This window comes from Panthera pardus, unplaced genomic scaffold (genome assembly GCF_024362965.1).
Source record: "Panthera pardus isolate Hobbes unplaced genomic scaffold, ASM2436296v1 HiC_scaffold_22, whole genome shotgun sequence".
NCBI classification, from domain to species: Eukaryota; Metazoa; Chordata; class Mammalia; order Carnivora; family Felidae; genus Panthera; species Panthera pardus.
Window position 1 is genome coordinate 82,449,407 of NW_026526788.1, and position 24,640 is coordinate 82,474,046.

Genomic DNA, 24,640 nt, shown 5'->3' on the forward strand with positions numbered 1-24,640 from the left:
AACTGCATGGACACCAGAGAAGAGTAACCACCACGACAAGAGAGAAAGTGAAATTGAATACCATGTGGCCACCGCCCCGTCACGGAAAGCAAGTTACCTGCTTGTTAGGAAAGAAAAAATTGAGTGGATAAAGGTCTATGTCCAATCACAATGCCAAATCCTATTGACTTTACTAGCAGGATTCCTCTGAAGACTTTAAGTTCACCTCCAGCAGTCCTCAAACCAAGCCTCAGATGTTTCAAACAGACCTCCCGTTCTGCAGTGAAAACTTCTCGATTCCCCAGGAGCCACTTCTCTTCGTGAAGCCTTTGACTTTGGAAACCTCCAAACACATTTCCACTCACAGGGAGCACAGGAGTAAGGCCTTTTGCACCTAAAACAGGCAGCCCTTTTGTCTTCTAGAAATATCCTTTTGTCCTTTACCTGGCAAAATACATTTTCAGATGCTATTTCATGAGCTGATGTGGTTTTATTTCCCCCAGTTAAAAGGAAGAGTAATGAGATTTGCTGCAGAGCCATTTTTTTCTTTTTTTTTTCCTAATGAGTTGAGAACTAATGGCCCCAATATTCGGGCCTATTATTCTGAGGCCATCTCATGTCTCGGAGACATGACTCATGTCTCAGCTCAGTGTCAGCCATGAGGTCTCCCTGCCTCACCCCATGAGGGCAGTCCCACCTCCCAGACTGGTCTACTCACTTGGAACCATGTGTGGCCCCTCTGGGGACTTTAGTTATCTGCAGCTTGTCTCGGGATGTGCCTTGTCTCGGGGATGCACCTCGTCTTGGGGATGCGCCTTGTCTCAGGGATGCACCTCGTCTTGGGGATGCGCCCTGTCTCGGGACATGCTTTGTCTCAGGGTTGTGCCGAGAAGCGGCAGGGGCCCAGGAGGTCCTGATGAACCCGGAGAGGAAGGCTTAATCGTTCTGCTTCCAGAACTGCCTTTTCATAAACCCCACGTTGAGGAAGAGCAACATCAAGAACCCAAAGAGCCCCCCTTAACCTCTGCTTTGACTACATGGCCAGCAGCTTCCTTGGGCGAGGGCACTCCGTCCACCTGGGGAGCACTGAGCCTGCGGTTACGGAGGGAAGCGGGGCACCGGTGCAGGGGCTCACAGCCAGGGAGGCCGCCTGTTTGAAAACAACTTTGCTTCCAACGCTCCACGTTGAAGGCCCACCGAGACCTTCTAAGACATACCGTTTGTTCTTAGTTTATCCCACTGCTGCGTCGTGCCCAGTGATTTAAGTACAATGTGATCGGCTCCAACTTGTGAAAATAATTTGCGTCTCCTCGGCTCTCGTTTAAGAAAAAATGTCGCTTGGTACTTGCATGGTGAGAAAGTGCAAAACAAAAAAACAAAAACGCAGTTCTCTGGAAAGTTCTTTGACGGCCTGTGCGTAGCTTCCTAACTGAGGAGGGAACTTGATCTCAATGTCCTCTAAGCTGTCACTGCACTGGTGTGTCTGTCCCGGACTCGGTGCGCTTGGTACCCGATGGTCCCAGGCCCAGGGCGGAGCTAGCTGAGGTTCAGTGGGGGACACACAGTCTCTAGCAGAGACCGGTTCCCCCGGCTGGGCCGGCAGCCGCCTGAGGGACCCCACGCTGACCTGCAGGTCACAGCCCCTTCTTCTCTGGAGACCTGCCTCCCCAGGTCTCCTCTGCCCATGTGAGCCGAGAGCGGTGCTGTCTGCAGGGCCCTGGGTGTCCAGCCAGACTTCCCCCACGACCTGCTGCAGGGAATCTGGGGGCTCCACGCCTCCTCAGCTCCCCCAGCCTTCCGGGTAGGCCCCTCCTCCAGGGCATGCTGTGTATTCCCCAGGGACCTCAGCCATCTCTGGACACACCTGGCCTGTGTATATGGGGTATGAGAGGCAAGGGTGTACGGAGAGGGAGGCGGGTGTCCCTGGCTTCTTTCCACGGGTCACCCCACAACCCAGGACTTCTGCGGGTCCCACCGCACAATTCTATGGGCTCAGGATTCTTCTCCTGGCCCCCGGGGGTTCTGCGTATGCCAGGGAACCCCGGCCAGACTCCCCGTGTGTGCGCGGTGGGCAACTGTGCGGTCTCACCCCCTCAGAGCCTGGGGGGTGCTTCGGTCTCCAAAGGGAGCCAGCTCTCTGCCCTGACAGCCCGGGGCTGGTGGGCGGGCACCACACTGTCTCTGCCCTCCGTGTCCTCGCCTGTCAAGGCAGAGGCGGCCCCTGCCTCTCTCGGTGGCTGCCAGAGGAGGGTCAGACGAGAGGACCCTGGAGGGCATCGTGGGTGACGCCGACCCCTGCGGGCATCTCCTTGCCATTTCTTTCTGGATTTTCCCCCTTTTTCTCTCCTAACAAGTGGACTTCTTTGCCCTTCTCTTTTCCGTGATGTCTCAATGGTTTCACATTTAGATGTTTGCAGTTGCTTAATTGTTCAAAAGCAATTAAGTTCCAGCCTTTCCCCAACTCGGATAAAAAGCATATGCCCTTCTCATCTTTTATTTTCTTTTTAACAAGCAAAACCTCCGAAAAGGCAGGCTCACCGTGGGTGCATCTGGAATGTGCTGAGGCTGCAAGTTTGACTGCTTTCGGGGCTTTTATTATTATTATTTGAGTCTTTCAACCATGTATGTGTATTCACACCTGAAGCTCAGAAGAGGCCTAGATTTGTTTCTCCTTTACCGTGAGGACACCTCTTTGTTCTTTGAGGTTTTATGCTTCCCCAGTGCATGACAAAATGATAATCGTGCCCTGTGAGGAATGTTGCCCTGATTTTATGGAAAACAGGCACGGTGGCATTAGGTACGAGACACGTGGGCAGGCAAGGCCCCCCGAGGCTCAGGGGGGTCCTGGGTTCCTGGAGGATTCACCGGGGGCTGACACGATGGCAGGGGCGTGGGGGGGGGGGCTTACTTTGGTGCCTGGTGGCAGAACGTGCTTGACTTGTGTTTGCGGCCAAGGTTTCAGCAAACTGGCAGTGTCCTTCCCAGTCTGTTTCCGGAGGGAGCAGGCTGACGAGGCTCGCCCACCCGTCTGTGCCTGCCGTGACTGTCTTCCCAGAACCGTCTGTTCTCGGCTGCCTGCTGGGCGGAGGGATCTCCCGTGCCCCAGGACTCACCCCTCGCAGACCTGAACCCCACAGGTGTCGAGGAGAAACCCCCACCTGTAGGTGCAGAGAAGGACTTGGCCGTTTTCTGGGAACATTAAGGGTCCCCATTTGTCATCGTCCGGGTTGCCGCTGACTGACTTCCTGCTCTTGACATTTCTCAGTAAACAAAAGGACTTGGCTGGGTCTCCTGGCCTTCGCTTTGCTTCCTAACCCAGAAGGTGGGGGTGCGTCTGTGCCTAATTACAGTAGCCTCAGCAAGCGGGTGGGTGCGGGGTGGCGGGCGCTGGGGAAAGTGTAGCTCCAGTTTGCATTTCCTGGTCCACAGATGAACTTGAAGGGTCTGTAAAGCAGCTGAAGACCACCCGAAAGGGGTTAATGGTTGGTCTTTCTCTTTTTGCTTGCCCTCCTCTGAAAAGGCCTGGAAAAGCCGGCACAGAGAGAGGGCCCAGCCTGGATCAGAGATACTGCCCCTGCCAGGTAGGCAGAGGTGGCTGCTAAGGGGCGGGACTTTGGGCAGAAATGATGAGGCCGAGAGCCATGGCATAGAGGAACATGTCAGGGCTGTCAGCGACCTTGGAGTGCCTCTGACTTTGACCGGGAGCTTGGGGGCTTCCCTCTGGCTCTGGAGACCAGAAGCAGTGACGATGTGAATCCTTGGATTCCTGGGGAACGCTAAGCTTCACCAGCCTGTCACATACATTATCCTCAGAACCTTCTAGAAAGGAGCAGCAGACATTCTTACCCACTTCTGCAGACTCAGGGGAGGAGTGAGGAGCTGCCCCCCCCACCCCTGCAGGTAAATAAGGGATCTCACGGCCGTGTGGCGTGCCTGCCTCCCGTTCGGTGACGTGAGGTGACCTCTCTTCTGGAAGGCGCGCCAGCAGCCGCGCTCGGGGATTTGACCACTGCCTGCCTGGGCTCTGAGTGCGCCATTGTCTTCTTTATCCAGCTGCCCCTGGAGGTCACTGTGACCCACATTCCCGGGAAAGATTGGGGGAGCGGGGCGCACAATGTGCTCGGTTCTGCATCTGCCCCCGCATGCGGGCAACGTTCAGACGGCTGCTGGCCACTGCCCGGCTGGAAGAAGCTTGTCGCCGAGCAGAAGGGGCAGCCCGTTCTGCTCCCGGGGACTGTCTCCCGCCATGGCTAAGTGACCCACTGGAGGACCAGGGCCAGAAAGGCAAGGTTCCTGGCTGTCAGCTTCTGGCACCTTCATTCACAGAGCAGCAAACCTGGGCTGGAAGTGTGGGTCTGCTCCGGGAAAAAGCCCCCGACACTGGGAGGCCTGGAGACCTTGCTGCCGTCACATCCGTCCTGTGGCCCTCAGGCCCTGGCCGCCCACGCGTGGATCACCCCCCACCCTGCCCCCGTGCTTCTTCTCCTGCCGAGGCTGCTCCTGGAAAAGCCCTTCCTGCTCCATTTCTCCTTGGCTGATGCAAGTGCCCCTGGCAGGCTTTCCTCCTGGTCACAACTGCCCCTGGGGACTGGCTTCCACTCCATTTTCCCTTTTGACCTAAAAGCCGTCCAGCGGTTCTATCTACCCTGCAGGCCTCTTGATGGCAAATTCTCGGAGGTAGAGATAAGACCCTGGCCGTCTCCATCTTTGACTCTTGGACTCCTCCCGCTGAGCCTGGCCAGGGACCTGTGTGATGGTTGACTTGAATGCCCACAGGGTGCCCGTGCCGAAAGCGCCTGGTGACTTGGTGTCTGAGCCAGAGGGAGCAGCTCCGAGGATGCCTAGGCTGGTTCTCAGAGACTTACGTCAGACTTACGGCAGAACCACATAGTTCCCCAAGCTCTACCTTTTCCTGGCACCCGGTGGGGCCATGGTACTGGGGGACATCACCAGCCACCAACGTTGACTGAGCACCTACTGTGAGCTAAGTCCGGCGTGGGCATTCACACCGAAGTCTCTGGGCCCACGGGCCGTCTGGAAGAAGGAGGCACAACTGACCTCTCACATGAGTGCTCACTGCCCTAGGGCGCTGTCCTTGACCGCAGTCACTGCAGGTCAGATGGATGTGGAGGGACCCTGGGTGCACTTCCCTCGGGGGGGTGTACCGCTTAAGGCCTGTGCGTCTCCTTTCTTCATGATGCCAGATTCCGACAGAAGCTTTAGTCTATTTCTGACTCCAGAAAAATGTGTTGAATCACACACGTGTTCCAGTGGAATCACGAGCCGTTCACACAAAGGGCGAGGAAGCGACAGTGTGTGTCCAGGTTGGGGCTGAATTTGGATTCGGAGCCTGGGCTCGTCTAAGGTCTCTCTAAGGCCGGTCTGGGGCTTTCGTAGCTGCCGACATCGTGGCACCGACCTGCATTCGTTGGCGACTCTCAGGCATCTGCCCGGCCACGGTCAGATCTGTCAGGGCTGTCTCTGAAATTGTTCATCTGCAAAGGGAGAGGCCCCTTGTCTCCCCCAACCCTTCAGAAGAAGACCCGACCTCCCCAGAAGAGAACAGAGCAGACGTGGGTGTAGACATTCCCGGCCAGGGCCGCAGAGTGGGGCCCAGGCTCTGGGACTGGGGCTCCACTGTGGAAACAGCAGGTGCTCCCCCACAGCTCTGGCTGCTTCCAGAAGGAAGTGATGGGGGAGCAGGCCTTCTCGGTCGGTGCTGGCAGCACGATGGTGCCTGGTTCACAGGGGGGCCCAGTGGTTTAAGTAAAATCAGCCCAGTTTCAAGACTTATGCACATTTATTATCTCACGGGTCCCCCTGTCTTACTCACAGGGAAGCAAGGTCACAGGGGTGAAGTGTTCTGGCGAAGGCTCTCACCTGGCCCAGGGAGAGGAGAGAAGGAGGCAGGAGAGGATGACAGAGACAGGGAGACGGAAGCACAACGAGCCCAGCCTCGGAGGCCCCATTCTCTTTGAAAACCGACCTGGGTTGATGAGATGGAGAGAAATCTGCCGCGATCACCCCTGATGACCTATTTCCTTCAAGAACGTTCATCAAGCCTCTCCGCTGTGCCAGATGGACGTGCCTGAGAGCGGCTCCCGCCCCCAAGAAGCCCCAGGGCGTAGATCGTTCTGCCCAGTGTTGTTAGCTTCCGCTTCAAAGCAGTCCTTCTGGAAAGCTTCCCCCACCCTCCACCCCGACGTCCTCAAACGCTGCCATCATCAGTCAGTCCTGCCACCAGAGACACTGGGTCTCCCGGTTCCTGTGCAGATTCGGGGGCTTCCTGAAGGCGCCGTGTTCTCTGCCCCTGGCACCCGCTGCCCCCGCCAGCTCATGCTGCCTCTGCCTCCTCTCCCACTACCCCCTGGACTGCTCGGCTGCTCACCTGAGAAGAGACCCCTTCGCCCTAGGCAGCCTTCTGATTCTGACCCCTCTGGGCTGGCGTCCCACAAGTGCCTCCACTCGCCAGCTGGTGTTAGTGTCCTGGTGGTTCCAGCCCCTGGGGTCCGCCATCTTCCCCTCCATTGTCCACACCTCTGAGTCGAAGGTCGGCGGAGGGGGTGAGCCTCAGCGTGGGTGTCTCTTCTATTAAGAAGAAGAGGTGGGGAGAGGGCCGCGCGTTTCCCACTTTTATTGCCATCTTTCAGCTACTACTGCCGAATCCCAAAGTCCGATGGATGGGGCTTTGTCGTGTGGGTGCCCCTGTTTTCCTGCTCAGGTGCTTTGGGCAGGGATTCTCCCTCCATATTGGCCTTCCTTTCATTTTTTGTGTTTTAAAAAAGTTGGTTAACGTTTATTTTTGAGAGACAGAGAGACAGAGCACGAGCAGGGGAGGGGCAGAGAGACAGGGAGACACAGAATCCGAAGCAGGCTCCAGGCTCCGAGCTGTCAGCACGGGGCCCCACGCGGGGCTCGAACTCAGGAGCCACAAGATCATGACCTGAGCCGGCGTCGGATGCGTAATCGACGGAGCCACCCAGGCGCCCCCTCCACATTAACCTTCCTGATGGGTCGCTGCGGTGGTCCTCTGATAACACGCATCTCCTCTGGGTGATGGGCGAACAGGCCTTTGGGGAGCATGAAGGACCCGTGAGTGTGACTGTCAGATGTGGTGGGGGGGGAGGGGGGGGTCAAGCCAGCAGTCAGGTGTGAACACGGTTGTGTTCACTAGCCGGCTCAGCTGTGACCTTCAGGACAAAAGAAGTTGGAAGAGGTTGGATAGGGTGAGCCCCACGGTGTATTTTGGTGAGAGGAGGAAGAACAAGGACTCGTCCTTATGACACTGGCCTCAGAATCGCACTCCTGGAGAGTCCGGGCTGATTCCCAACATCCTACTCCGTTCCGTGCATGCTCCTTCCACAGTCTTCTCCAGGCTCCCGTAGTGACCTCTCTCGCTGCGACGGCCTCTTATTATTCATTACTTGCTTTTTTATTTTTGCTTCTTTGCTTCTTGTCCCTGTATCCTGTCCATGTTCACATTTCTTCCACATTTCCCATCTCATTGCAATTAAAAGTGAGAATTTTAGTTATGAAAAGTTGCACTGAAGGAGCCCAAGAAGGGCTTGGTGGCCTGTCCCCTTGGCTATCGCACTTTCTCCAGGGTCTCATCTTAGGGCAAGGGACCCACGGGAAGGGATGGGCTCTCTTTAGGGGCGATCACCTCTGAAACATGAGCAGCCATGCTCTCCACTCTGTCCCACCCTCCCCTAGCCCAGTGGGGACAGCAGTGCCCTTTGGAGGACACCACGTGGCTAGACAAGAAGGCATGAGCTTGGACAAGAGTGGGTTGGGTGCTAACTCCTTCTGGCCCCTGTGTGGTGGGAAAAGTAGTTGAGGCTGAGGCCCCCCGCAGGCCACCTGTGGTACCCGCCAGCTGAGCAGTGGCCCCTGCCATGGCCCCTGGTCATGGCCAGGCCATGGCAGGGGCCACTGGTCATCAGGATCCATGGGGAAAATGAGAGATTACAGGATTTTGACATAGTTGCAGGAAACAGAGGCAAAAGAGTTTTGCCATAAAACTTGTAGACAACAGTCTGAACTCTCACGACACTTGCTTGGGCATTTACCGTCGGGCGTAAATCTACATCTTTTTGCGTTAATTAGTTTTTAATAACACTTTATGAATTTGCCCTAAACCCGTCCGTCAGGAATGAAGTGTGGAAAAGGGCACACATTAAGCACTGAGTCTCTGTTTTCAAGAAAGTTGATGATGAGGCTACAATTTGCACAAAATAGCCATCAGCATTTACCTTCTGTGTCGGGGTCCGCACTGGTGCCGCTGACCACAGAGAAGCCGTGAGAGGGAAAAAAGCCTCTAAGAGAAGCAACCGCTTCCCCTGAAGGGTGACTCAACGACCTCTGTGCCCCAGGATGATGGATTGAAGGGGCTTTACACACGGCCCTGGGAAGCAAGGGCTGTTTATTTAGATCAGATGACTATTCATAGCGAGTCAAGATCATTATCAATTCCAGGTCTCATTGCGCACTTACGGGAGGTGAAGCGTTCGCCATCAGTGCTCCCAATAGCAGGTGCGTTTCACAACCCGTCAGATGATAACCGGTTTTATATCGGTGCCCTTTGCAAACGGAAAACGAGTTAATTCCCGTAGTGGCGCCGTTGTTTTTCATCCGCTTCGTGGAATCCAACGACGAGTGGGAGGCTCCTTCTGTGAAAGGTGAACACCTGACCTGATTGCTAATGTCACCGGAAATGCCACGAAAGAATTCAACACCGAGGACGCGTGCATTTGTTTGGTGGGATAATAGAAGTATATAAGGGCTGGCGGACCTCGGCGTTTGTGGTAAACGTCCCACGCTTGGACTTGATTGTGATGTACAGATAATTTTTAATTGCGCCCACGCCAAGTAAATATTCTGGCAGAGAAGATAGAGGCTGTAGATGTCAGATTTTAGCAACAGCTACGCTTGCAGGGGAATTAAACTGAAATATTATGTAATGAAGCTGATGTTGAATTTTGAAAAATACTTAGCTTGGGAACAGGCATGTTCTATTCCCGCCCCATCAGAGCTCAGAAATGCTTGGGGCTTCAAAAAGTCGCTCAGTAAATCAATCTAAGTATCCTACAAAGACGGCAAATGTTTCTATAAACAAGGCTCCAAGTATTGGTTGCCTGTCATTCTGAATTAGTCGGAAATATTTAGTAAAAGTAAATGCAACCGGAAAATACAACCACCAATAAAAACCCCTCAGCGTTTTAAAGTTTTACAATTACAACTGATGAAAACATAGGTTATGAACAGGAAGACATTAAAATCTTTCTCTATGAAAGCGAGGAAAGAATAAAGCAAACAGAATGATGAGGGCTCACAAGATGTTCCTTTGAAAACTTTGCAGACAATTGCGTGAAAAAATTTAAATATTAAGGATATTGAAAATATATTAAAAGTGAAATGTATTAAGAACAGACAAGGTGAGGTGCCTGGGTGGCTCAGTCCGTTAAGTGTCAGACTTCAGCTCAGGTCGTGGTCTCACGGTTTGTGAGTTCGAGCCCCACGTCGGGCTCTGTGCTGACAGCTCGGAGCCTGGAGCCTGCTTCGGATTCTGTGTCTCCCTCTTTCTCTCTGCTCCTCCCCCACTCACACTCTGTCTCTCTCTCAAAAATAAATAAACATTAAAAAAAATTTAAAAGAACAGACAAGGCTGAGAAGGCAATTGAAGCAGGTGAATATGTACCAAGAGTAGGTGTTCTGTTCATGTTCTCATTTTATTTTCATATAATCAATACAAGAAACGTTTTTTATAAAATAAACTATGGCTCTAAAGTGCACTGGTAGGTTAGTTTTGTTTTCTAGAAAGGGTTGTTTTTTTTTTTTAATTTTTAAAGATAGGTTTTGAATAGAAACTACTTAGTGGGTTCCCATTTTAATAAAACCAAATGCTGACCACTAATGAAACACTGTAGGAAAGCATATGGCTTTAACTGTTTCAGCCTCTCTTTTGCTCTCGGAGGTCCTGTTTTGGATGAGAAATTACACGTGGCCCATCCCAGGGGCTCTCCTTTAAGGGTAGAACAAATATTTAGCTCTGCTCCTTTGTGAGGGAACGGAGTCTGTCTTGTAATTGAGAAGCAGCAGGCATGTGAACCACTCGTGATGGGTTTGAGCTGCAGAAAGAAAACACTACCATCTTGGAGCTGCAGGGGGCAGTCTGGCTCAGTCCTTGCGGGACACCCAACACCGGAAGGCTCAGCAGGGTGGCCCTTCCTCAAAGACACTAGCTCAGGCAGGACTCCATACCCTCAAAAGCCCTGAAGGTCCCTGTCAGCTGGAGAAGCCAGCTTGGAGGAGGCAGATGTCCCCAGTCCCCAGGAGGCTCGACGTCTGGTTGGGAGACCCAATGTCCAAATGACTCTGAACAATTCCGGGCGGTCTGATCCCAGGAAGAGAGAGTGTCTTTGGGTTGCTGGACCTCAAAGGTTGGTGGGATCAAGGCAGAGGGGACAGGGGTCATCCGGTGAGGGGAAGCATGTGAGCAAGGGCTGGGGGATGTAGACGGGTCAGAAGAATCCCTCTCCTGCTTTGGGGTCTCCACCTGCACCTGCCTCCTGTTCTCCTGTTCCCTGGCCGCCATTTGCCAGACGCCCAGCCCAACTCCTCTACTCCTGTCCCCAAGGGTAATGGCCTCCTTTGGCTGGGCACCGAGGCCTGGCCTCTGCCCCTCTACACACCCCCAGAGTGGTCCCAGGTCCTCGACACAGTTCCTGTTGGCACTCTGCTAGAGTGCTCTCAGGACCCGGAGAGTCAACAGGCCATCTCCGAAGACAGCAGGGCATCTCTCATAGGATTGCGGTGAGGGATGGTGAGGGTAACTTATCCCAGAAGTTCAGATAGCTTATCACACTTCTGGGGAGTTCAGTAAATGGTAGCTTGTATTATTGCTGTATACTCCAGGCCAAAATCCACTCCATCCCCAGACTGGGGACCCCAGTCTCCAGATCTCAGCTAATGAACGATGCCCCATGGCATTCCGTCTCCCGAGATGGAAATCCCAGTGCCTTGGTGCCCTAGTCAACACCGCGTCCAGCTGACTACCATTCACACGGATCCTACCTCTGAAGCCCCTTTCAAATCCCTCCCTCCTTGCCGTTCCCATTGTCCTGGCTTCGTCCAGACCTTCCTACTCTGCTGTGTAACCAGCACGTCTCAGCTTTGATGTGCATGGGAGCCGCCTGGAGATCTTGCGTAGGAGGAGGTCCCGCTGTGTCTGAGATGCGGCATCCCTAGTATGCTCCCAGGGGATGCCCATGCCCCCAACCACTCTGGGGAGGCAAAGGCTTACGCCGTGCCTCTTGTGGCTTGTGACCGGCTTCCGGCACTCTCTCTGGAAACTTCAGTGGCAGCTCGCTGCTCACAGCCAAGGTTGTCTATACCACACCCTTCGCTCTCCATATACTTGGATTTCATACGTCTGGAGTTGGGCTCAGGAATTGGCATCTTCTTATAATACCTCTGAGTGGCTCTAATAATGTAGGTTGCTTGTGGAAAACGAGCCTGTAACACCAACCCAAACTCTTTAACGCGACATTCAAGGGCCTTCTCGATTCGGTCCCGGGGGGAGTGAATCATCACTAACTCACCTTCCTTCCTTGGCACTGTGGACACTCATCTCTGGACAGGGGGTCCTAGGGGATGCTGTGTTTCCACTCTTCCTTCCAGCTCCACAAATCTGCGTTGGGGCAGGACCGGCATCGTATTTAGTTTCGCGGCTCCGGGACCCGACAGTCGGCCTGCTCCAGAGTGGCCCAGCAGAGTATTAAAAAAGCATCAAGTGGAATAAGAAAACAGTGCTAACCAAACTGATAGGTGGCTGACTTTTGATAAGAATAAACACAAAAGCTGCTCTGTTGGAAACTGTTTTGATAATCTCTGTTCTGAGACGCAACGTGTCGTATGCCCACAGTACTTAACATGCGGTAGGTTCAATACAAGTCCTTAAAATTCACCACGGGTTTAAACTACTTCAAGGACTATTTTGTGCCGATTCGTGTCTGTGCTTATTGGTAGCTTGCGCAAACCCTCCGAGGGTGAATCGCCAGGGACAGGAAAGTTGTCATTGGCTTGGAAATATAAGTATCGCAATAAAGGGACTCAAGGGGGTTTGAATTCTGCAAAGTTTAGTGCCCTCTGCTGGCCACAGCGGGCAAATCACCTGCTGCTCCAGGGGGCACTACCCATCCCCCTGGGTGTCTGATGGGTGATGAGATGGCCTTTGTCGGCCTGAAAGTGTCAACTTTCTCTTAGGTCGTTGAGCATTTGGAGAGGAGGGTCTTGAATGAATGCATATCGCAAGACAAATGCTTCAACTAGGAAGTGTGCATTTCTGAGTTGTATTAAACCAGTTAATACTTCCTAATCACTTACTCTGCAGTGTATTCAGCTGTGTAAAAGTGTTGTTCAAGAACAGATTCTGTCTGGTGCAGCCTATGCAGAGCTGACCGTCAGGGCTCGAGAGCTTTTGTCTCGGGTGGTCCTGGGTTCCATTCACGCCTCTTCCATCCCCTCTGCCCCCGCTTCGGGCCTGTTCCTGAGTCCTGGAGGGTTGTCGTGGGGCAGTGTCCACAGGAAGGGCCCAGCACTGGTAGGCGCTCACGGGATACAAGCTATCGTGTGTGTGCGTGCGTGCGCGCGTGTGTGGCTCACTTTAACAATCTAAAATGTATTTGGGAAATAAACAAGAGGAAAGAGGTTGGAAGCATTGATTGTGGCCATCATGGTTGCTCTAGGATAATTGTCTGCTCAGAATGGTTCCATTTCAGCAGTGGTGACTGCTGAAATGCGATTAGACTTTTTGTGCTCATTCAAGCGTCCCCTCTAATTACAAGGAACCAGTGTTTCTGGGCCTCGGTCCATCCGTGTGCCCCGGGGAGGCTTTTTGCAGGAAAGTGCCGTCTGAGGGGACAGGCACGCCAGGGGACCACGGAGGGGGGCGTCAGGAGGGAGGGAGCCCACAGTCACGGTCACCACCAGATCTCACTGGGCCCAGACAGCCGCACGCCTTGCCCTGAGGTGACTCTCCCATACCCCCGAGAGGTCCTTGCCACATTTTCCGAGGACCTAAGGTATTTTGGCAAAATTGGAGCACCAGGCAGGGATCCGTGGTGGCCCTGCAGGTCTCCTGGGTGAAAGATTGCTTTTTCCCGTGTTGAGCCACGTGGCAACCCGGGTTTGCTCCGTGCATGTCCCCACCCACCCGGTAAAGACTTCCTTCCATTCCCAAGAGGCTCCTCAGAGATGAGCTAACTAAAGGTGGCCCCTCCTGGGCGGGGAGGGAGCCTCCCTGCGCCTCACCTGGGAGCGCAGACAGGAGGACAGTCACGGGCAAGGCCTTCACCCCAGAGCCACGCGGGAAGTTCCTGAGAACAGGCCAAGTGCGAGGCTCGGAAGAACGCTGACTAGGCCGGCCTGCCCATCTCCAATCTCGTGGTTGGCTCCTCAGGACGGGAGGACTTGGCTGGCCTTTGAAAGGCTCATCGGGCTCGGGAGTATGGGACACATGGGCCCGGGGCCTGCCCTCCCCCCGGCCCCGAGGCTCAGGTGGGAGGCAGTGAGGGTCGGCACTCAGAACAAGGGCCGGTGGTGTGGGTTGTGGCCAGGGGGACAGCAGAGGTGGACCCTGTGCGGGTGGGCTGGACCCCCAACCCCCTGGCCCTGTGACCACACGCCAGGTAGCCTAACTCCTGAGCCCAAGATTGCTCCCCAGGGGCTGCTCTTCCCTGGGCTCTCATGATGCAAATGGAAACCCTAACCTGTGTCACAGCGGACACGAGAGAATGTTCCCACGTTCCCCAAATGTTGAACAAATCATTGCCGTGTGGCAATTTATTCTTTCAAGTTTATTTATTTTGAGGGGGTCGGAGAGGGAGAGGGAGGGAGTGCAGAGAGAACGGGGGCAGAGAGAGGGAGACACAGAATCCGAAGCAGGCTCCAGGCTCCGAGCTGTCAGCACAGAGCCCGACGCGGGGCTCGAACTCACGAACCGAGAGATCGTGACCTGAGCCAGAATCAAGAACCAGAGCCACCCAGGTGCCCTGACCGTGCGACGACCTAGAAGCAACGGGTCAAGGGCCTCGCTGAGTGTCCGTGAGGCTGCCGCTCAGAATCTTAGATCTCCTTGTTTGTGTGCTCAGGGTTTTTCCTCTCCGGGTTCCTCCACATCCTTGTTCGCCTCCCCTCCCCCCCCCCCCAAACCAAACAAACCAAAAAAAAAGTTAACCAGAACCTCGAGAGCTTTTATAACCTGGGAGCAGCTCACGGAGTTACTAACCTGGCTCGTTCTACAGTGAAATGGCACAGCTGTGAACTGTGCCAGCCGTGTGCACAGACCCCTCTCCCGGACTCAGATTCGCTAAGCAGTGCTCCAGAGCCTTCCCACCGTCATCCCCTCCCTCCTCACCCCCCCCCCCCACTGCCCTGTTTTACGTGAGGTTCCCTCCTGGGCTGGGGCAGGGGGGAGGAGGGGCAGCCCCAGGCGCATGGCGGGGAGCACTCTGAGCCTGTCCCTGCTTCCTGCAGGTTCGCCATGGAGCCCTTCTGTCTGCTCCTCCTGGCAGGTGTTAGCCTGCCTTTCGCCAAGGCTCTCAAGGGCAACGAGACCACCCCAGCGGAGAGCAACTTGACCTCTACGACCGCAGGTGAGGACCCAGCTGTCTGCCGCTCACCTGCCCTTGCCATCCCCCACCCTCCTGGTAGGGTCTCAAGACCGGGGGTGATGACCCCGCTGGGGGAGGAGAAGGAGCATCGAACACGGAACGCCTCTCAAAAGCAGGCTGGCCGCACGAGCCAGTTGTTGGGAATTTGACCAGAACAAAGCTTAGCATTCGGGGGGCGGCAAACACAACCCCGTGCTCAGAGTTGGTATCGGCTTCGGTGGGAAGCGGGGGAGCAGGGGTTCACAGTCCCGACCCCGCCGTGGGGAGCCGATTCTAGCGATCCTCAACAAGTGGGGACATGGACGAGTGCCTAGGGGATAGTTAGGCACTGACATGGCAGTTGATCCAGTCAAGAAATCAGTGTGAGTCCTTTCAGGCATGATGTTGGTACCGTGGCTGGAGTCACTTTTTTAAAAGAAGAGTCCACGCGTGTCTAGAGATGCATGTTGAAGTCCTTCTGAGGGAAGCAACCCTCCCTCGGGGAGCCGCTCGAGAAAGAGCCCCTGGGGAGCAGGAGGTAGGCGGGGCCATAGGCCAACCCAGCTGCCTGGTCCCCATCAGAAAGTCGGTGGCAGATACGTGGGGGTCACCGCTCCGTGCTCCTGCCTTTTCCGTGGTTTGAAAGTTAGAGTGGAGACTGGGGAAGAGTGAACAGATCTGTGTGACAGCGTGGACGGACCCCAGAAACACGCTCAGTGGAAGAAGCCGGACGCGAGACCACGTGTTGTGTGATCTCCGTTGATAGGAAATGCCCGGAATAGTCAGGGTGACCGAGGAGAAGGTACCTGAGCGCTTGGCCGGCCTGGTGGGGGCGGGGGGGGCGGGGTGTGTGGCAAAGGCCAGGTGACCTCAGGTGGACGAGAGGTGGACGGGAAGATTCTAAAACTGGATTGTGGTGGCAGTGGCAACTAGGAATTAACTAAAAATCATTGGATCTTCTGCTTAAAACGGGTGGGTTGTGTAGAATGTAGATTTGGCGTCACGGAGTTGAACTAAAGGCCGTGCGAAGCTGACGGGAAGGGGAGGAGAAGCGGCAGAGAGAGCAGGGGCTCTTGAATCACGTGACCCTTGTTCAGCTCCCGCTGACCTGGCCAGGTGACCTGGAGTAAGTTCCTGAACCTCTTCGGGCCTCAGTATCCCCATCTGTGAGTCGGAGGTAATAACAGTGCCTCCTTTTCGCAACGCTGTGAGCATGAACGAGACCGCCGAGCTGGGTACAGAGGCTCGTCCACGTGGGCCACCGCTGTGGATGGCTGGACGTGTCGGGGGAGGCCCGTCACCCGCCAGTCGCTTACAGCCCGGAAACGCGGCCTTTCAATGTCCCTTGGTATCTCTTTCTTGGATGTGTGCCCAGCTGATGAGTTCAGGGTCCCCAAGGACTAGGCCCGGACTCGCCTCCCTGGGAGACCAGAGGCCGTCTGTGGCTGCCAGCTCTGTCCCCTGGCCGGCTTAGTAGGAGCCTGTAACCGGCAAGGCCTGGTCCCTTGAGTCTGTATCACGGCCTGTTGCCAGTCCCTACACGCCTGCCCTGTCCCTTCCCTGTCCATCCCCCAAGACTCCCAGGCATAAAACTCAAGGCATCTCGGGTAAGGTATTACTTGGTGTATCGGTTAGTGTTCTCCAGAGAAACAGAATCAGTGAGACATGTGCTTATAGTTTCATTTATATCTGTATCTGTATCTATGTCTGTATTTATATTTATTATAAGGAACAGGGTCACAGGACCGTTAGGGCTGTTGAGTCCAAAATCCGCAGGGCCAGGGAGCCGGTTTGAGCTCGAAGGCTGGCAGGCTGCCGCTGCAGAACCGGAAAGAGTGATGTCCCAGTTGGAAGGCAGTGAGGGAGGAAGGATTCCCTGTTACTCACAAAAGGCCCAGGCTTTTTGGTCTCTGCAGGCCTTCGACTGATTGGGTGAGGCCCACCCACAGTGGAGCATGGGGAGGCGTGTAATCTTTTCAGAGACCACCAATCTAAATGCTGAATCTCATCCTAACAGCACCCTCATAGAAACACCCAGAACAGCAGCGTTGGACCACGTATCTGAAACCCCGTGGCTCAGCTAGGTTGGCATTCAGCATCACACTTGATTATCACAAGGCGCCGGGTAAACAAAAATTATCAACTTCCTTCCAGAAGAAAAAGCTTGAGTGAGATAATTAGAAGTGCCCCATTCGGGCTGGGATCAGGGACTCAACCCCCATGCAGCTCAAGGGCCTGACGTGATTTTCTGAGCCCAGACACGTGACCTACAAATGCACCCTTGGCCCCCAAGAGAAGGGCGAAGTAGGGCTCAAGTCATTGGTGCAAGACCCCAGAGAGGACGGCCGGAGCAGCCCTGTCCTCACATTGCCAGCCAGAGAAATCCAGAACTGCAAAAAAGGAAAGACAGGAGCCCCTAGCAGACAGAAGCTGCATTTGTTACTGTCCTCATGTACGTTTTTCACATTTTTTAAAATACTTATTTATTTTTGAGAAAGAGAGAGACACACACAGAGGGTGAGCGGGGGAGGAGCAGAGAGAGAGAGAGGGAGACACAGAATCCCAAGCAGGCTCCAGGCTCTGAGCTGCCAGCACAGAGCCCCGTGCGGGGCTCAAACTCACAAACCGCGAGATCATGACCTGAGCCGAAGTTGGATGCTTCACCAACTGAGCCACCCAGGTGCCCCGTGTCACTGTCCTCATCTCAAGCAGGGCCCCTGGGTGCTGGGTCCCTGGTGCTGTTCCACAGCCTGAGACCCTGCAGACCTGCCCCGAGGACAGTGTGTCCCGATTCTACCGGGCAGAGCATCGTTTGCCCCAAAGCGGAGAAGCCAGAAGAGAGCTGCGTGGGCGTTTCCCTAGCTAGCACCCAGGGCACCGTCAGGGTGACTCAGCCTCACCCCTGGGCCTCTTCGCTTCACTTGGAAAGAAAACGGTTGGCCAGTAAGGTGGCTGTGGGTGTCAGGCGCTCCTTTCGGGGACAGGGAAGCGACCTCGTGCCCCTGAGAACAGATGTGTCCCTCACAGCTTGTTACAGTTTCTGCCCGGGGCTTCACGGCTTTGGCAGTGGCCTCTGGTCACACAACCAGGAGGCAAGTCCACGCTGGCTCCAGTTCAAGGTCTCGGTGACAGCAGGTGGACGGGCTGCATTGGCCTAGAATTCCAGACGGGAGCCTGACCCGCGGGAAGTGCCCTTTGGAACTTTGTTCCCTGAAAGAAGGATCATCTGGTGGGATCACAGCACATTGCCACAATGTGCCAATAACCGGAAGCCCTGTTTGTTCCTTGAACAAAATGTATCAAATAATCATCAAGAGACATTCCTTTACGCAGGAGCTGGAGGTAAATACTCACAAACAGTACAATTAAATGCTGTTGTCCGTATTGCAGGAAGGCTTCCTAAAAATTAATAAGAAAAAGACAGCCCAGTAGGAAAGTGGCAAAGCAAGCATATATGACCAAACGATGTGCAAATACCCAATTGATTGTTTTATTAATCACGAAATGATGCTTTACTCTGTAGAAAGTAGGGAAAGGCAGGTTGCAGTGGTATCATTTCATTTAGCTGTTTGGCAAAATTTAAAAGGATTGCTCACAGCCAGGGGGGATCAGCTCCATCATCCAGTCTAGGTAAGCACGGATGGTGGGAACTTTGCAGGGGGCAACTTGGCAGTTTCTATGACGATTTAATGTGTGTGCCCACTGACGCACAAAGTGTCCTTCTGGAGCTTTCTGCGGAAGCACTTTCAAGATACCCAGAGAGAAAGATACACGATGTGAAATCGTAAGTAACAGAAAAAAAAAAAAAAAATAGCTGGAAAGAACCTAAATGTCCGTCGAAATCTCGGGTTGTTCAGAAAGTGGAAGTCTAAGCAGCCGTTAAGCAGGACGAAGAGGCTGCGTGTGCTGACCCAGAGGCTCGCCAAGACAGACGACCGCGCGACAAGGCCGAGCCACAGAGCTGGCCCCGTAGAGGACGGCGTCCGTTTTTGTTGCTGTTGCTGTATTTTCACACTCCACTTGGCCCAGGGGACACGGCCCAGCCCGCGGAGCTTTTATTCTGGACCATTTTGTTTCACAAAATGGCATTTAGGTTGAATTACTTACCAGAATTTAAAAATCAGATAAGTTTTACAATAGCTACGAGTTTCTTCTTTTTGGCAAAGCCGGGAGAACTGGACGGTGTGGGGGGCCCACCTTCCGCTTGACCCCAGTGGGGCCGCCCCTGCAGACGGGGCACGGACTCCCCAGTTCTCCCAGCCCCGCCAGGCCTGCCGGCCCCTGAGTGATCTTACCTGTTCTCTGCCCCCTCCCCCCCCACACCCCGAGAACAGAGGCAGCTGCTGACATTTGTCCCGATTCTGCCCATGCACACAGCCCTGCGCTGGAGCCTCGGGTCATTCAGCCTGGTCCTCAGGAGCACGCTGTGGAAAGCCCACATCTGTAACTGTAGCCTCTGAGCCTGGAGGCTGGACCCTGGAGCCTCCTGATGAGGCCCCCCAGAGATGGGCTGTCTGTGGCCCAGGTGCCCGTCAAGGCTCCGGGTAGTGCCCACACCCTCAGCCAGGTGCAGCCAGCCCTCGGACCGGGCTGCTCACCACTCGGTCACTGCCAAGATGGACGCTGGCCTGGGCAGCCGAGGTCTGTGCAAATGCAGAAGTGGGGAGCGAGAGAAGGGCACCTGCCTGTGCCCTGTGGTTGCATTTGGCAGGGCAGGGATGGACCCCAGTCGGGGAGTGGAACACCCAGGCCCCCGCCGCCCCCCGGGGTCAGGCATCTCCCCATCAGGCGGGCTTGAGTTTGCTGTAAGGGCCTGGCAGAGCAAGGCGGGGCCTCCGTGGGTGGGCGAGTGTGGAAGCTCTCCCCCCCCCCAAAACCCCACCCCCTCCCCCCCGCGGGGTCAGCTCCCTAGGGGAGCTCTGCAGCAGGTAGGGCCAGGGGAGAGGGACTGGGGCACATGCTCTTAGAGGCTCTGCCTGGTGTCACCCTGGCTTTGCCCTACAACTTGACTTGGGAGGTCCCTGGCCAGATGGGAGAGGCATTGGCTCAGCCTGGAAGGAGGGAGTCTCGTTTGGCCAGGCTTCTGGCATCCCGGGCCACCTCATCACAGACCAGGTGTCTCTCAGTCAGTGCACCTCTACATCAGACGGTCACTCGAATCAGTAAAAACTGGCATTTATTAGAAATACGTGCCTTGGCCACTGACAGGTGCCAGAGCCAGTGTGAGGCCCCGGAGGGGGGTTTGCTTACAACCTGGACGGGGGTGGGGAGGGACCTTTAGGATACACGAGGACAGGGTGCCAGGGGAGGGAAGCTGCAGGACCGCGGTGCCCCCACTGGGCTCAGCTTTGGGAAGACACAAAGCTATGGGAGGACCATTGTTGTCTTTGAGGAACGTCCACTGACTCAGAGTGAAGGCGGTCGCCCCCAGGGTCTGTTCATTCCGAGAGAGTAGGGTCTGTGCTTGGAGGCATACAGAGACTCTCTGGGATCCACAGAAGGGGAGCCAAGCGGGCTTCCTGGAGGAGGGGGCATTCGAGATCTCCCTGGGAGTGGGGGCATTTTGGTGAGTGGGAGTCTGGGGAGGCAGGGGCTAAGTCAAAACAGCCAGCCTGTCAGAGCCCCCTCAGAATCTGGGCTTACTGGGCAGGTCCTGGGCAGCCAAAGGCAGCTGCCCCTGGTCCAGGGATGTGGGTCCTTCTGAATGAGGAAAGTCAGCCTGGACCCGTAAGATCGGGAGCTCGAAGCTTCAGGGGACCTGGTCGTGGCCTGGCCACAGACCTCCACCCAGCCCACGGGCCAGGCTGCACCCCCATTGCCCTGAGCTCCTGCGTGGCCCTGGCAGCTCCCCACGCTGTCCCCAGAACAGCAGGGCATCTGACCCTCCACCCTCTTCCACCTCCCCGGTGCCCCGGGCCCGGGGAAACAGGTTCCTTGAGGCGGGCAGGGAGCTCCCTGTCGCGCCTTCACTGCCCCTCAGCCCTCACCAGGGTCAAAGTCACCGGCCCCTCAGTTCACGCTCTGTCCCCCGTGTCACGGCGGCTCATCTCATCCGTGGTGAGAGCACAAGGCACCGGGCGGTGGCCTGCTTTGCCGACGGGGAAGCGTGGTCTGGTGCTGGGGCTCCTTCCTCGCCCAAACCCCCTTTTCCCCTTCGTCTGAGTCCCATCGTGATGGGGACCGGCTCTGCCCGCAGGCCCTCCGGACCCCCGCGCGTCCCAGCCCCTGCTGGCCTGGCTGCTGCTGCCTCTGCTGCTGTTAGTCGTCTCCCTCCTCCTCGCCGCCTACTTCTTCAGGTAGGAGTGTCCCCGGGGCGCGGGCGGACTTGCCCCGACCAGCTCTGATGAGGAAATGATCTCCTCCAGGCCGCACTGCGGGTGTGGGCCCAGGCAGAGGGCGGCGGGGCTGGGGACCGGAGGGGCCGGGGACGAGCAGGGCTGGCGACCGGGGGCCGGCGTGGCAGGGTCCAGCCATGAGCGGCAGGAAGAGCTTCTCCAGGCTCACCTGGTGGGTATCCTCGCGCAAGGGCCCCGCGTCCCGGGGACCTTCCCTGTGCCCGAGGCTAACCAGTCTGTGTCTCGAAGGTTCAGGAAGCAGAGGAAAGCCGTGGTCAGCGCCAATGACAAGAAGGTGCCCAACGGAATCCTGGAAGAACAAGGTACCCTGCGGGGCCGGGGGGCCGGTGGGAGGGGGGGAGGGGCTGCCGGGAGGGTTTGCTGGGGGCTGTCGTCCGCCTCTTAGTTGCAACGTTAAACCCCTTCGCCTTTGCGACTTGGGTCTCCCTTTACCCGGTGTAATGCTGGCGTTTGCCATGGTAGAGTTTTACCATTTCAAAACTTTTCTCCTTTCCCTCGGCCATGAAACAGACATTGGAGACTTTCCGTTTGTGGCTTTGTTGGAAATGCTGTTCACATCCTGCCCTGTTGACAGGGTTTTGACGTGTAACAGTTTTCAGGAAGCCCTTTAAAATCACCCTACGATGAGACAGCCTGGTTCACGCTCTAAAGGGCTCGCCTGAAATTCGCACCGTTTTCGGATCTTGACGCTGGAAGAGAGCTGATCCACCAACGTGTGCGGCAGGGAAGGTCCCCGTGGAGGGCATTCCCAGCCTTGTCTTTCAGGCTCTGGGCTCAGTTCCGTGCCTCAATGCTACTTACAAGGCACACTGTTTCTCTTCCCCACAAGTGCAGGTGGCTGAGAAAGTTCGGTGAGGCAGAGACTTTCAGAATGATTGGTTCACACCAGTGACTGTGACTTCCTCTAGTCAGCCTGCTACCTAATAGTTCCATGGTTTGGGGGAGCAAACGTACGGTCAGCCTTCAAACAGAATTGTAGAATCGACCCCCAGATGATAAAAAAGAACGTCAGCCCCAAAAGACCTAGCAAGGGGCTGGAGGGCAGTCCTGGGGTGCTGGCGGGACCTGAACGTCACCGAGAACCTCGTTCGGTGCTGCTGTGGCCTGCGGGCGCCTCCTTCCTGCCCCAGCTCGCTCCCTGCACGTTTCAACAGCCCTGAAAGGGAGGGAAGAAGGTGTGGCTGGCGAGGCCCAGAGGCCCAGCCAGACTCACTCTGACGCGTCTGCTCTCAGAGGAACGAGCCCTGTGAGGAGTTCTTGGCTGGGCTTCAGAAAGGCTCTGCAGGTGGGGACAGGCCCTTTGCAGGAGTGACAGCAGAGTGTTCACGTGGACTTTGTCAAGAGTATCAGTCACGTTGCAGGAAGAGAAGCCCCTGCCAGCGATCTCTCCTTTTGTCTCAGTCTGAGTTGATGGAAGGATCTCTCCTGAGGCCCGTCCTCGTTGTCAGTGCCTCCCTGCCCGCTCCCCGCAAAGCAGGGATGGTCTCTCTCTCTCTCTCTCTCTTTTAAACATTTATTTATTTGAGGGGGGGAGGGGCAGAGAGAGAGGGAGACCCAGAATCCGAAGCAGGCTCCAGTCTCTGAGCCGTCAGCACAGAGCCCGACGCGGGGCTCGAACCCACGAACCGCGAGATCATGACCTGAGCTGAAGTCAGATGCTTAACTGACTGAGCCACCCAGGAGCCCCCAGGAGGGTTTCTCTTACTTCTTCTGGAGCTTGTGGGGTTTCAGCAAGCAGACTATTTGTCACAAGGGAGACAGGGCTGAGGGAGACGCATATCCTAACCGATTCCCTGTCTTTCCCGCCTGAACCAAAGTTATTCTTCCGTATTGATTAGTGTGCAATCGTTTCTCCCTATTTCAAGCCTGGAAAAGTGAGTTGGAGTGTGAGAGTGCCCGGGTCCTTGGTGGAGGGAGCAGGGGCTGGGGGCTGAGCTGGAAGACGAGGTGACTGTGGTTGGTGAGAGCAGGTCACACGGGCCAGAGGGACGCCCCTCTGGTGTGGATGTTATCGCAGGGGGCAGACCTCTGCGCTCCGCTGCGCGGGGCCCCGCTCGGAGAGCACCGTCCACCCTCTGGCTGTGTCATTCCTCCGGGGTGCCCTTGGTCCGTCGGGTTCATGAGTCAGCCATCCGGAAACCTGGCTGAGTGGCCCCCATGTGTCTTCTGGTCCCACAGAGCAGCAAAGAGTGATGCTTCTCAGCAGGTCCCCCTCCGGGCCCAAGAAGTACTTCCCCATCCCCGTGGCACACCTGGAGGAGGAGATCCGCGTCCGGTCGGCGGATGACTGCAAGCGCTTTCGGGAGGAGTTCAACGTGAGTTTGGAGGTTCCTTGCTGTTCTTGTCGTGGGGTCGGGGCCTGGGAAACGCGGCACCGCATTTCAGGGCACATCGTCCCAAAGACCGCACACACCCGCGTGGGTCACCACACTGTCCCAGAGGGGTTTCTGGACGCCTGGCTTCTCCTGCGAGGTCCACGCACGCCCCTCGTTGCTCATTCGTAAGATGAGACGGTCGAGCGAGAGGCTCCCGAAGGCCCCTTCCAGCGCAGACACTCTGAGTGCCGAGTCCCAAAATCTAGCGTGATAGGGACACGGCGGTCTCCCTGATGTGGAAGACCAGGGCCCGAGCGGGCGGCAGGGTGACAGTTCTGTGTGGAAAGCGGTGGAGCCCCCCCACCCCCACCCTCTAACGGGCCTCGGAGACCTCGTGCATCTCGCGGGTGAAGGAAACGTCCCTCTTGCGAACCACCCTCGTGGCGTGACTTAAACAGCCGTGGGGCTGCTTGAGGGGCCACGGGCTTCGGTTCGACCTGTGCCCCAGCCTCTCCTGGGCATCACCCAGCTACTGCCGTTCTGGGCGAATCGCCTCTGCGGACCTGGCAACGGCAGCAGCCAACTAGCACGGCTTTAACCAACTGTGACGGTCCCCACGGGAGCAAGCCGATTCCCCCAGCTCTCCACAAAAACCACGAAGGTGCGTCCGTGACGCCTCGCCTCGTGCGATTCAAGTTTCCGTCAATGTCCTGTGAATTGTGACTCTGTTGGATAGACGGAGATTTGGGGGGTGGGGGGAGGGAGAGAGGGAGGCACATGGAGGGGGGGGCAGGTAAGAGAGACACCGGGGACACTCATCTGGGGTCTAGCCGTTCAGTGTTTACCCCTGACCATGTTCCTCGTGAGCTCTGTGCGTCTTGCTCACGTCACACGCAGCCGTGTGCTCAGCGTTGAGCCCCAAAGAGAGGCCGGTGACGCTGACCGCGCCTTGCTTAGCCTGCTGCCCCCCCCCCCCGCCCCAGGCCCTGGCACAAGGGCCAACGTCTGGGCAGCCGGCCTCTAAGCCGGCCTGTAAGAGGGGCTCTGGGCAGCGGGCCGCATAACCAGCGGCGTGCGGTGTAGCTATTTAATCCAGAGACGGCACTCCAGCAGACGCGTGGCTTTTCACACGGAAGCATCCCGCGAGGGCACGGGAGGTGACGGAGCGTCGCATCGGTACTTTGCTTATTTTTTTAACATGAGCCTCGCCCGCCTTTGCCTTGCTTCCCTTTGTTTCCAAATGTGTCTTCTATTTTGGGGAAATTAGGTCATCTTGAAAGACAGCTCGACGCAGTATTGTTTTGCAATCTGTCAGCCTGGCGAGAGAAGTTCATTCTCC

The 24,640-nt window shown here is 56.0% G+C and overlaps 1 protein-coding gene across 6 annotated transcripts in view; it reads left to right on the forward strand.

Annotated features, from left to right (window-relative positions):
* The window catches only part of PTPRE (protein tyrosine phosphatase receptor type E), a 160,885-nt gene that overhangs the window by 102,769 nt on the left and 33,476 nt on the right, over positions 1 to 24,640 (forward strand). For 5 of the 6 annotated variants that reach the window (XM_053910048.1, XM_053910047.1, XM_019424610.2 and 2 more), the window contains 4 exons: positions 14,515 to 14,633; positions 20,827 to 20,926; positions 21,215 to 21,288; positions 23,165 to 23,301. In XM_053910048.1, coding sequence (XP_053766023.1) covers positions 14,522 to 14,633; positions 20,827 to 20,926; positions 21,215 to 21,288; positions 23,165 to 23,301 — 423 coding nt within the window. In that variant the 5' untranslated portion in view covers positions 14,515 to 14,521. Of the gene's footprint in view, positions 1 to 14,514; positions 14,634 to 20,826; positions 20,927 to 21,030; positions 21,138 to 21,214; positions 21,289 to 23,164; positions 23,302 to 24,640 lie in introns of those variants that run through there. The other variant, XM_053910050.1, reaches the window with a different exon arrangement.